The following is a 12,700-nucleotide window of genomic DNA, read 5'->3' on the forward strand; positions in this document are numbered from 1 at the left end:
ATGTAATTGTCAGGTTTTTTAAAAAAAACACAGCATGGATATAATAAATTTGCTGTGGAAGACAGAGGGAATTTGGAAGCTGCAATAAAACTAAGAAGAAAGTTGCACTTAATCTTGCACAAGTGTATCAGATTCAAAATCCCATCCATGTATCTTGAGATCAGTCTCAGATGAACTATAGATATTCACTGAGTTCTGTTTATAAGTATGTAATCTGTGATTATTATTGTTAAGAACCTTACACAGTGAACTAAATTATATTTGATTGTTTTGGTTAAAATATTGCACTTTTGCCATTAAAATATTGCACTTGGCTCTTCAGCTATCTTGGTGCAAGAGATCAAAGCTGCAAATATTAGCATATACTATACACCAGTGTTTCTCAACCTTAGCAACTTTAAGAAGTGTGGACTTCAACTCCCAGAATTCCCCAGCATAGAACTCCCAGAATTTTCACCCAGCATGGGCAATAGCCATGCTAACTGGAAATTCTGGGAACTGTAGCCTATCATAATTATTAATGGCCATTGAATTGGAGGAGGTTGTTTGTTAACACTTTCATTCCACCATATCTCCATTTCATGACACATTTTCTGTGTTTTTGACTTGTGCTTTGATTTTGTACCACCTTTCAAGGGCAAAATATCAACCTAGGGAAATATACTGTATACTGTGCAGGAAAATATACTGCCTACTCATTTGAGTTAGCAGGTGCTAAGGAGAGAAATATCTGATACAGCAAATGTTTTAATAGTTGTTGAGAACAATAGGGAGAACAATATGTATAGTGAAAATAAGTAGCAGTCCAGTTTATAGAAGATCATCCTGCATTTGAAGAGATATTAGTCAGTATCCCATTTAAAATAGCCTTCTGTTAATACCGTGTCTCAACTCTCCTATTCTGGTTTAAGATGAAGATGGAAGATCACCATGGGCCTTGAAGTTGCGCATCAACAGTCAACAGCAGGACAACAGACTGAGCTATCTAAGGTCGCAGTCTCTTGTACTGCAGGAAAAAGTATTATATGGGTGGGCTGACTTGTTTAGTGCCCAACTCAGAAAGGAAGAAGGAGCATGTCAAGTCCCTTTTTAAGCGCAAGCCCATAAGAAGCCTTCAGTTAGGCACTTTGCTCCACTTGGGACCCTCCCCAAGTGACCCCTTTCAGCATCCTGGTTGGGGACTTCCTTTCTTCCCAGTGCCAGCTGTCATCCAAGGCCCACAGAAAGGGCCTCCTCAGTAAATCAGGATTGTGTCACAGTTACTGCTAACAAGTTTACTGAGTGGCTGATAAATAAATGCAATATTAAAAATCTGTACAATATACAGGTGGATGCAATATATACATTAAAGTATGGATCCATTTTGCTATCTACTTTTCAGTGTTTGGAAATAGTATTGTAGGAACAAATGGACAAATTGCTTCTCCACTATGGCCTAGAAAGTATCCTCACTTCTCCAACTATCAGTGGATGATAACTGTGAATGGAACACAAGTTATCCATGGTGATATCTCACAAATGGATATTGAGGATTTGAGTAATTGCTATAAGGATAAGCTGAAGGTAAGAGTCCATTGTGTGCTTCTCCTTTTTTAGTGAAAGTATAGTGCAAATAAGTAACAAAGCAAGTTTTGCTTTATCAGTGGTCTCAACATCTCAATATGGATAGACTATCAGATGTTGCCTTAAAGTTGCAAAAGACATTTTAAGCATAAATAGATAATTACTTGTAAAATATGTACTTTTCAGATGCTTTCACTAGGCAATTAAAGCCAATTATTCACTTTTCTTTGCTAGTACAGTTTAGACATAAACCATGGACATTTTAAAAATAATTCCAAATCTTGATAATCTGTTCCTTCTGCAGATTTATGATGGGCCAAACATACATTCCCATCTCATTGCAACGTATTGTGGGGTAGCACCATCTTCTTTCACCTCCTCTGGAAACTCTGTCACTCTCCAGTTCATCTCTGATTATTCTGTAAATGGAAAGGGTTTTGTTTTGGACTGGTATGCAATGGAAGCGCCAACAAATGTTGAAAACAACTTGCCTATAGGTTTGTCTCCCATCCCCATCTCTATAGTTAACCTGTTTTGGGGGGACAGAGAGAAATGTGCTGTATTCTCTGTATAACTGTTAGAGAATCTTTTGTTGGTAGTGTTGGAAGAGATGGCTCCCTACTCCTTTCTACACGGAGAAGAGCACTTGTGCAGGATGAAACATGGTCCTCATCTGTTGCCTCCCTGTGCACTGGATGCTTTTTTTGTGTGTAGTACAAAACGGAGAATAACCGCTTCTCCCACCCCTACCTGTGTGCAGAGAAAGCAGGGGACAATTGTTCCCAGTTTCTCTCTGCATGGAAGAGGGCTCCCCACAGGAAGACGTGGGAAGTAGTAGCCCCATTTTCAGGCAGGTAGGGAGAAAGGTGCTTCTTTTTTCATGTACCTCCCTGTACTTCTCCTTTATGTGAAAGTTGCATGACTTTCTAGTGTATACCTTTTGGTCTAGCAGGCCAGTTTGGGATTTTAAAAACATTTTCTGGCCACTTTTGCAAAATGGCTTGTCAGGGAGAGTTTTCCCATTCATAGATAATTATAACTCTCTGATTTATCAGAATACTAACACAGATGAGGCAAAGAAATTGGGAAACATCTGCTAAAGCAGGGGGTCCCCAATAAGTGCTGTTTGTGGATCCCAGAGTAAATTAATGTACATAGGAAGAAAAGAAACAAATTGTGTAAACTGGAACAATAAATCTCTCTCTTTTTCTCTTGCCTGATTCGGTGGCAGGTGCCTGTGGAGGTCTCCTAACAGCCAGTGAAGCACCTTTATTCCTGTTCTCACCAGGCTGGCCCTCAGAGTACAGAAATTTTGCAGATTGCACATGGCTTATCAGAGCACAAGGCTCAACAGTGGAATTCAACATCCTGGCTTTGGACGTAGAGTCTCATGGCTCATGCAGTTATGATAAACTTGTCTTCAGAGATGGTAAGGCACACCTGCATTCTTGTAAAGCGAGGGCTGCAGTGGGAGATCTGTGTTATGGAATATCAATAATGATCAAATAAAAATGTATCCCTGCTTGTTCCTGCACATCTACCTATAGCTTGGTTGGGCTGGGCTGCCCAATGCTAGAATATCATTAAAATGGAGGTCAACCATCTACCAATTCTTGGGCCATGTTGCTCCCAGTGGAATGTACAAATGACCCTTCAGACAACTCTTACTTTGAAAATTGAATGCAGAACAATGTTTCATTTCTATCAGTCCCCGGAATCCAAATGCATGGGATGTTCTAGAATTTGCAGTTCTCTTCCAAACACTGTCATTGTAACTGAATGATTGGTATGGCTTGGAATAAGTAATGTGATTTGGTTGCCAAAAACAATAAATGGTGAAATAAGTTAGAATTTCCAAGCATAATGTTACTTCTTTAAATCAGACACGCCTCCTTTGACAAATAACTAGTATGGAAACTTAAAGAGCATATCAATTCATTACATCTCATTTCTTTTCATAGGGGACAATGGTCTTGCACCAGTTCTATCCACTGTATGTGGCCGTGAAGTTCCTGGCCCAATAAGGTCAACTGGGGATGCCATGTTCATTCAGTTCACTTCAGATTCAAGTACTACTGGTACTGGATTTAATGCTTCTTTCCACAAAAGTAAGTTCCTTTTTAAATTACCCTTGTACTTCCTCTGTAGGTTTAAAGAGATAGGAGGGGAAGAAAGAACAGAAAGGAAACAATTATGGCCTCATTTAATCAGGAGATAGTCTTGAGCATCAAGAATTCTTTCAATGTATTTCTTATGTGAATCTGCTCTAAGCACAGAAGAGCACAGTCAGAAATGCGGTGGTAGCCCTGAATTTTCACAGATCTTTTGCTCACAGTCAGTGAATCAGCCAGAAAGGAGAAATCCAGGAAGTCAAGCCAAGCAAGGTTGTCAAGGTAAAGGCAGTACTTTGGTTGAAATCCAGGAGCTCAAGTCAGTGTTTGGCCATTCAGAATGCAAAATGGCTGGTCACAGTGGTTCAAGGAGTACAAGTGTTGTTGCCAGCACTGGGTTGTTCTCAGAGAGATTTGTACTGAATGTTTACAATAACAAAGAAATCCCCAGTTCCTCAAACCCCCTCAAAACTGGAAATCCCAGTCCTTGCTATAATGCAGCTGTACCTACTATGGCCATCATTCTTCCTAAAACATTAAGCGTAGCCCACAATGACCAAAATGATGCACACAGCCCTACAGGAAAAAGTTGATTTTGAAAAACCTATGCAAGAGTAAATTTCTAATCTTTCCTATGCTATTCTGCACAAAACTAGTCAGCTTTGGTCCAAAAATAATTTACTGGGGATACTTCTGCAAATACGTGAAGCTCCTAGGTGAGAGCAACTTCAATGTTATGGAATTAAGTTATAAGTTAAATGTAATTCAATTGTTCCTTGCTTAAAAGGCTTTCATTCCTTTTATTCAGGCTGTGGAGGCATTTTGCGTGCAGACAAAGGTGTGATCACTTCACCCAATTATCCCCAAAACTATCCTCCAAATCTCAATTGTTCTTGGCATGTTCTGGTTCCTGATGGCTTCATCATTGGCATCCGTTTTGAACAACCATTCCATGTACTGAATGATGATGCTTTCTGCAACCATGGAGATTATGTTGAGGTAAGATAAATTTGGTTATGTACAACAACAACAACAACAACAACAACAACGGTTGCAGTTAATATTTTGCCCCTGTGTATCAGGCTTCACACCAGTCAAGGCTGTGAACCTGAGCTTTCCAAACATTTAATCCCTCATTCAAGACTTAGCATAGAGAACACTTTACTAGGCAAGCTTTGGCTCATTATTGCAGACAAAAATGAGGCGATACATGGACAGAAGATTAGAAGTGCAGCCAGTAGAAATGAAGAACTAGATATAAGTGCAGATTTTAAATTCTAGCTTTTTCGTCCCATCTTTCCGAATCAATGGAAGCCACTCCGGCTTCTTTCCTTCCATTGTATAAGGCTCATGATAAAAGAAATCGCCTTCCTCAGAAATACTATTTAGCATGAAAATCTTCAGATCAGCAGTGATCCACTTTGAGAAGGTGCTCCAAAGCTGCTTTGAATGAAACCTTGTTGAAGTGAAGCACCCCCTTGAAGTTCTCTATTAATTTATGTCAGTTTCCATTTCGGATTTATCAAATGAGAGAAAATAGTTGGTGTCTGCAGATTTGTTGTGAAGCTAAAATGAACACCTGCTACTTATAGAAGTAATTTATACTGGGTAAAATTTTGTTCATCATTTGCACCAATTTACGTGATTACATCATTGTGCAGGCAAGGCAAATTACGTTATTTTTGTAAATTTGCATAATTTGTATAGTGATGTTGTCACTCAAATAACATAATTTGCATCACTGCAATGATAGACTCATTGAATTCAACAGACCTTTGGAAATAACAGACACTTTCTCCCCTCCCTGCCCCCAGATTAATCAGTTAAAATGAGGTTTCACTTTATGTTTTCCCAATTATTGCTCTTGGCTCATGCCTTAACAAATTCCTCTCCTTGACTCTGTTCACCATTTACTTTTCAGCTTAGAAATGGACCAGATTTCTCTGCTCCACCATTAGGACCAGGGAGCAGGAATGGGCGCTTTTGCGGTAGCAATTCTTTCCCTACAATGGTCACCACAGATAACCAGCTGTTTGTCTACTTCAGTTCTGAGAGCAGTAATGGAGGCCAGGGTTTCAAACTGACATATGAGGCAAAGGGCCTCGGTAAGTATTAGAACTGAATGCAAATAAAGGCTCTGCACTGATGGCACAAATCAGTGAAATTTTAAACCAGTGATTCTCAAACAACGACTCAGGACCATGACTTGCCAAAAAGAAACCATCAGCCTTCTTGATCAGCCTTTCCCAACCTGGTACCCTCCAGATGGTCTGGGACCACAGCTTGTAGAATTACCAATCAGCATTAGAATTGGTACAGGTAGTCCCCGCTTAATGACCACAGTTGAGACCAGAATTTCAGTTGCTAAGCGAAGCGGTCATTAAGTGAATCCAACCCAATTTTATGACCTTTTTTGTGGTGGTGGTTAAGCAAATCACTGCAGGCGTTAAGCAAACCACATGGTCGTTAAGCAAAACATGAGGTTCCCCATTGATTTTTCTTGCTAGAAGCCAGCTGGAAAGGTCAAAAATGGTGATCATGTGACCATGGGGCACTGTGACAGTCATAAATGTGAACCAGTTGCCAAGCACCCAAATTGCGATCACATGACTGCAGGGATGCTGTGACAGTCGTAAGTGTGAGGACCAGTCACAAGTTGTTTTTTTTTCAGCACCGTCATAAGTCAGAACCATCACTAAATGAATGGTTGTTAAGCGAGGACTACCTGTAATTCTGGAAGGTGACATTTCATCATAACTGGAAGGCAATGGGTTATTGCTTTGCTTTGATTTAATCTGAATGGATTTGAATGGATTTGGAAGGCTACCTAATCATCAAGTGATTCAAGATTGGGGAAGACAGAGCCAGACTGTGGTGCTTCTTCATACCACAACCAACTAAATGCCTCTGAGAAGGCAGGGCTTGAACATATTCTCTTACTCTCATTCCCCAGCAATTGTTATTATCTACCATATTACCTCTGAACATGAAATTTCCATTTCAGTATAAGGGCTAATAGGAGTTTGTGGGTTTAGGCTGTATGAATCTTCCTAAAGTTTTCTGAATTAGCAGCTAAACTACATCCTCTGGATATGTGAAACACTTTTTTAAGCCCCACTTGGTTCCCATATGACCAACAATCTGAAATATTGGAATTCAACTTCCATCTTGAGATTTTAAAAAATTATCTTTAAAAAAAATCATCTAGTGGGTCAAAAGGTATCCTTCTAGCTTAACTGCACTTTTTAATGCTGATACATGTGACTAGTGGCCATTTATGAAATCTTTTCTCTTTTGGTGGTTTAATAATGTCTAAAAGGTAGTAGCCAGAACAGAACCAACGGTATAGAAAATAGAATCCTTCACCCGTTTGGGAAAATGCTCCTTTTGATGGATAGGATGTACAGGTCCTGTCTCATACACACCAAACTCAGTCTCCCCTAAGGTCTCATATAGTGTCCCAGGGAAGCCACACATGTCAGAAACAAATGCAATAAAAATAAAAAGTGGGAAAATATAAGCTGCCTTGACTCTATTATGACAAGAATGCAAACTGAGTTTACTGAGTTACACATGTCTACTTTTGGCTTGAGGATTTAATTAGGAGCACAAAGAGGGCTGTATTGTCCCTGCCCCTCTCCACGTCCTTTGTCACAACTCCTTCATCCCAAGGCGGGAAGGCTATTCACATTCTGCAGGCTCCTGCCTGATCTTTCTCTTCCAGTTGGCAGGGTAGGTTATAGGGAGACCATGGAGTAGGCAGAAGTTGTGGGCAGAGCTTCACACTCCTAAATGTGCAGTTCTAATTGTATGTGGATTGCAATTTGTGCCTCTCCAGATTTTTCTGTGCTATAGTTCAAAGCAACCTCAGATAGCATGACTACAGTGGACTGTGCTGGGAGCCTATGTTTGGCAAATTCTAGGGTGTCTCAGAGAATGTTGAATCCTGTTTAATAGGTTCTTTGTGTTTCCTTACTTGCTAGCATGTGGAGGAAATGTTTACATCACTCAAGACAATCCATTTGGATTTATCTCTTCACCCAACTACCCTGGAAATTATCCACCCTTTGCTGATTGCGTCTGGACCATAACTGCACCCTATGGGGTGGCTGTAGAGCTGCAGTTTGAAGATCAATTTGATATTCAACCTTCACCCAAGTATTTACACAATTATTAGATTAGCTTTAATTACATTTTCTAAAGCTGGCAATTATTGTAATGAGGTGTTATGAAAACATTCCTTGCTATTTTTATTTCTCTTAAAAAGCTAGAAGATGTGCGGTATGACAACTTGAGTCTTGAGTTTGTTATCTACATGTCTAGCTACACTGTTTCTGTTGATTCCTACATGGCTACAGCCTAGCAAGACTTGTGTTAGTGTGTTTTGCCCCCCATCCCCCCCATCTACACCTACAAAGAATTGAAAAGATTGTCAGATGTCTTCTTGGAAAACACGTTGGGATTCTTTTTAGATCCCTGCTGGGAATAATCTTCCATTCCAGTTGCCACATTCTTGTTCCCCAATCAGGGTTAGGAAACTACTGAAAGGATCTTAACTGATCTAGTGAATTACAGTGGCACTAGGATAGATGTAGAAGTAACTAGGGTGACAGACAGCCAGGGTAAAATCTCCTGTCCATTGCTCTAAAAACAATAAAAATCTAGAAGCAAGTCTGAAGAAAGTTCTAACAGTTAAGATGTCAGTATATTTTTGCTTTAGCTTGAATTTCTTTTCAGGGCTATGTGAATCAAGAGGGTGAGGGTGTCAGTTGTATTACAGGCATAATCCCTCTGATTTAACAAATGCAGTGACAAGTGGACAACCTGTGTCTTCTTTCCTTTTAAATTTTTCATAAAGTCTATTTTGAGTTGAGCTCAACTCCTGTTGATTTCTTAGACCCTTCACTGTAGTTTTCTTGGCAACACATGAAAATGGCTTGGCATCTTTTCAATTATTCTTTTCCCTTCAGCTTCCCTTCTCTTCCCTGAAATTTTCTGATGGTCTCCCATCCAAGTATATGCTTAGCTCTTTAAGATCAACCAAGACCATGTTAGGTCCTCTGAATTGTTAAGCAGCATTTAAATCTCAATTTAAGAGTATGTATGTATGTATGGATTTATTTATTTACAAAGAACAAAGCCCTGTGGAGAGGGAAGACTCTTTAGTTTTGTTTGCTTAGAATATTTCATTAAGAAAAAAAAAACTAGTAATCACTTTTCCTCTCTTCCTGTTTCACTACCCCAACATACATTGAGGATCCAAGATAATTAACATACCATAAAAGCTTTCCTACTGAATATATCTGAATAAAAATCATTCTATTCAAGCAGCTCTTTTCATAGTTACATGGGTCTAAAAGAATGGCATTTCCATTCTTAGAGCAAATTTTAATTAAAAACTTCAAACTTGCATGGTTGAATTTATTGAATGGTGAATCAGAAGTCACCACTGGAAATTAATTTTCTAACATGATGTCCAAAAACATTTATTCATGATTCCAATCATGTAGAAAGATTAGCAAAACTTGCTCAGTATGGTATTGTGACCTAGTTAAATATTTCTTATTCTATAATTTATTTAGTCCTCAGATGACCCAAGTGTTATTGATTGCAGACCTTTATGTCTCTGGATTTTGTGCCTCCCAAAATTGAGCCAAATACTTGTCTGATATATTGTCCACAAAAATGTATAATGTTGTCTTCTTTTAGTTGTACATTAAGTTATCTTGAATTACGAGATGGGGCTGATTCCACAGCTCAGCTCATCACCACACTGTGTGGGACTTCTGTGCCAGGCATTCAGAGATCTTCTGGTTCTTCCCTACATGTGAGATTTCAATCAAACAGCCTGGAGAGATGGTCTGGATTCAATGCTAAGTATTCAAGAGGTAGTATGTACATTTAATCTGTGCCTAACATTTTACTGATCCTAAAATCTAAGGGTATAATTGAATTTTACTATAAATCATCAGCTGGTCAGGTTCAGCTAATCCTCAAAAGACGCTAACTAATAAAAGTGACTTCCATATGATAATTCCAATATATCTAGGCTTGGTATTTCAGAATGTTATTAGTTATGGAACTTTTGAAAAAATACTTAAGATGTGGCTACTATTCCAAAGTGTATTTCAAAAATATTTGCATAAATATTAACATTCATGCTTCTAAAAAATAGAGAACACTAGAATAATGCAAATTTGCATGGGACTGTAAGATCATACCCAAGGATTACAAATACTTGCTAACATGGATTAAAGGAGATTGTTCAAATTCTAGACAATTCGGGATGATTGAAAGAAACTGTGAGTGTATTGTAGTCCAACTTTTTTTTTAACCAGTTATTCATCACAGTATGTCAGATGAGACTGGTATCACTGACTAAGGCCTCTTCCATATAGAGAGCCTGCTTTGATGTGGGATTAGCACAGTGCTGCTATCTATAAAATCTCTGAAAATTGATGCAACTGAAGAGATGAAGACAGAATGTGACCCCATGGTGCTGCTGATTTGGAGAAATTCTTCAGCAGCTAAGGTGATGAATGTTCTTCTCAGCTGCTGCTTCAGGGGAAATACTGCAAATCCAGTTTGGCAGCATTTCCTCTGAAGTGCATAGCAGGAGGTTTCCCCATTTGCTGGAATACCCACTGTCAAGCTTTTAGCAGCTGATTTCAGTCAAAAGCAACATTTTCTGAGACTTTCAGAAATACAGAAATCTCAGCAACTGGATTACTTTCACTTTAAAACCCAATTTACCTCTCAGTTTGTTAAGGTGGAGACTTTTTCAGTTTTTCACTAATCACATCAACAAAGCTCTTCATTTCCTGATAATTGTGAAATGCTTATGCGGCCACAGCTTTTCCAAACAACCTCTGAAACTCTCTCATGCTCTTAACATATAATTATGCCCATATGTCTTGATTCCCAGTTCCTGGATTTTCTGTCTCCTTTTTGAAGCCAAGATACCATAATGCCTCCTCTTCTTTGGAGGTGATTGGAAAGGGCGTTTCCATTGCTCCATTATAATCACTCCCCCATGTTCCAGCTAGTTATCTTTGCTACCCCACAGAGAAGTACTGAAGATGCTTGTGTGGCACAAAAGCACTGCAGAGAATAAAAAAGGCAAGGCTGGGGAGTGCACTGAAGTGCCCTGAAAAGCACTACTGTAGGTCAAAAGGTCTAGAACCCAATGTGCTCACATCTGAAGAGTCACTGATAGATGATGCTGGTGATGGTGATGGTGATGGTGATGGTGATGAGCAACCTTCAAGTCAGTCCTGACACCCAGTCGTGACTGCCTGAGATAGACTCTGCAATTTTCTTGGCAAGATTTTTGGAAGTGGTTTGTCACTGCCTTCTTCCTAGAGCTGAGAGTGAGTGACTGGCCCAAGGTCACCCAGCTGGCTTCATGGTCCAAAGCTAGAACTCATGGTCTTCCTGGTTCTAGCCTGGTGCTTTAACCACCACACCAAACTGTCTCTCTAGATCTCTCTTTTTCTTTACAGTGTATATATCATGTTCATCGTTTCAATGTGCATGGTACATCGTAACGGTTCTCATGCCAGAGCGCTGACGCGCGTTCCTAGCTGGGAGGGAGCTGCTGAGAAACCTTGCACTGAGCGCTCTATCTCTGTTCGTTAAGCAGGAATGTGTTTGGGCTATCTTTTTGTGTCAAGGTCTTTTTGCCTGTTGATCAGCAGAACTCGTTAGGAGCACCTGGGAATGTGAATTTGAGACGTTTGAAGGGGGTGGGACTCTGTTTGTAACGGGGCTATTTAGTTTGATTTTAGGCGCGCTTTTCTCATTCTCAGCTTTCTTTGTGTTTGCACTCTATCCTTAATAAAATCAGAACTTAAACTTTGTTTTTGAGTCTGAGTACTTTATTGGGAAAGGCATTCATTACAGTATAATAGTCATGCTGAAACACATTTTCTGCTGTCTTTTTTCATGGGAAGGAAATGTAGGAGAGGTCCTATGGTTGACTAGTGGACATCTTTATGTTTCTTTCAGCAGCATGTGGTGGAACACTGACAGGACAAAGTGGACTAATTGAAAGTGTTGGGTTTCCTGAACATTACTATCCAAATAATTTATTATGTGAATGGTTTCTCCATGGACCTGAGAATCATTATCTTACCATTAGCTTTGAAGCACTAGATATTCAGAACTCACTAGAGTGCACAAATGACTACTTGGTAATTCGAGAAAATGGAGCTACAGGTACGTGAGTCAATACTGTCGTTCTTTCTCTCACTCTCTGTTGGGTAATGAAAGGTGCATTCTGAGCTACAGCCAACGTTACATTCATGGATTTCTGCTTGTGCAGTAGAAATGCTTTTCAATCTCTTTGTCTCCCTATGCACACTTCAGATCTGTTGTAAAGAATGTTCAGACCTACTGGAGTCGATATGGGGTCACACAGGGAGGTACAGCAGGATAAGGGAATCTCTTCCACTGTGAGATGCCTTTTTAATGGCAAATACATACAATTAGATACAAGTAGTTACTGTCTTTCACTGGAGTAACCGGAATTCAAAGAAGGGAGCAGCTTACTTTCTTTGTGCCTCTTGCTGGTGTTTATTCCCATAGCCTTCACCCCCACCCCCCAGAAACTATTCCCAAATAATTCATCAAATGTCACACAAGGCTGCAGGTTACCATGCCTTAAAAACTCTAAGGTGCTGTTTGGAAACTTTCCAAGTTCTGAGGAGAAATAAATGTCCTAAGCCTCCTCTTAAGTGTAACAAGAAAGAGGCCAATTTCACCTCCCATGGGAAACTATTTCATAGACTATAGCTTGCCACAGAAATAGCAGAAATTGTTGTTGGTGTTAAGTGTATCCTTGAGAGGACAGGCACTACTACATTGCCTTCTTCTGCCACTTTAGATGCTCTAAGCCTATCCTAAACCTACTCTATTGTCCTGTTCCTACCAATGTTCTGTGATTTGTTGCTGAATTTCAGCAGTGTAATCCAGGAGCTCTGAGGTGGCCCAGTAGAAGAGATCTGAGGTTCACATGAGTAGCCAAA

At 39.7% G+C, this 12,700-nt stretch overlaps 1 protein-coding gene across 1 annotated transcript in view; it reads left to right on the top strand.

The window, feature by feature from the left end:
* Positions 1 to 12,700, top strand: part of CUBN (cubilin) — a 174,006-nt gene that overhangs the window by 120,703 nt on the left and 40,603 nt on the right. Inside the window, exons 37-45 of the mRNA XM_063303562.1 lie at positions 1,382 to 1,563; positions 1,868 to 2,060; positions 2,795 to 2,992; positions 3,525 to 3,671; positions 4,483 to 4,673; positions 5,596 to 5,779; positions 7,658 to 7,832; positions 9,384 to 9,562; positions 11,682 to 11,891. Coding sequence (XP_063159632.1) covers positions 1,382 to 1,563; positions 1,868 to 2,060; positions 2,795 to 2,992; positions 3,525 to 3,671; positions 4,483 to 4,673; positions 5,596 to 5,779; positions 7,658 to 7,832; positions 9,384 to 9,562; positions 11,682 to 11,891 — 1,659 coding nt within the window. The remainder of the gene's footprint in view (positions 1 to 1,381; positions 1,564 to 1,867; positions 2,061 to 2,794; positions 2,993 to 3,524; positions 3,672 to 4,482; positions 4,674 to 5,595; positions 5,780 to 7,657; positions 7,833 to 9,383; positions 9,563 to 11,681; positions 11,892 to 12,700) is intronic.

Source organism: Candoia aspera, chromosome 4 (assembly GCF_035149785.1).
Source record: "Candoia aspera isolate rCanAsp1 chromosome 4, rCanAsp1.hap2, whole genome shotgun sequence".
NCBI classification, from domain to species: Eukaryota; Metazoa; Chordata; class Lepidosauria; order Squamata; family Boidae; genus Candoia; species Candoia aspera.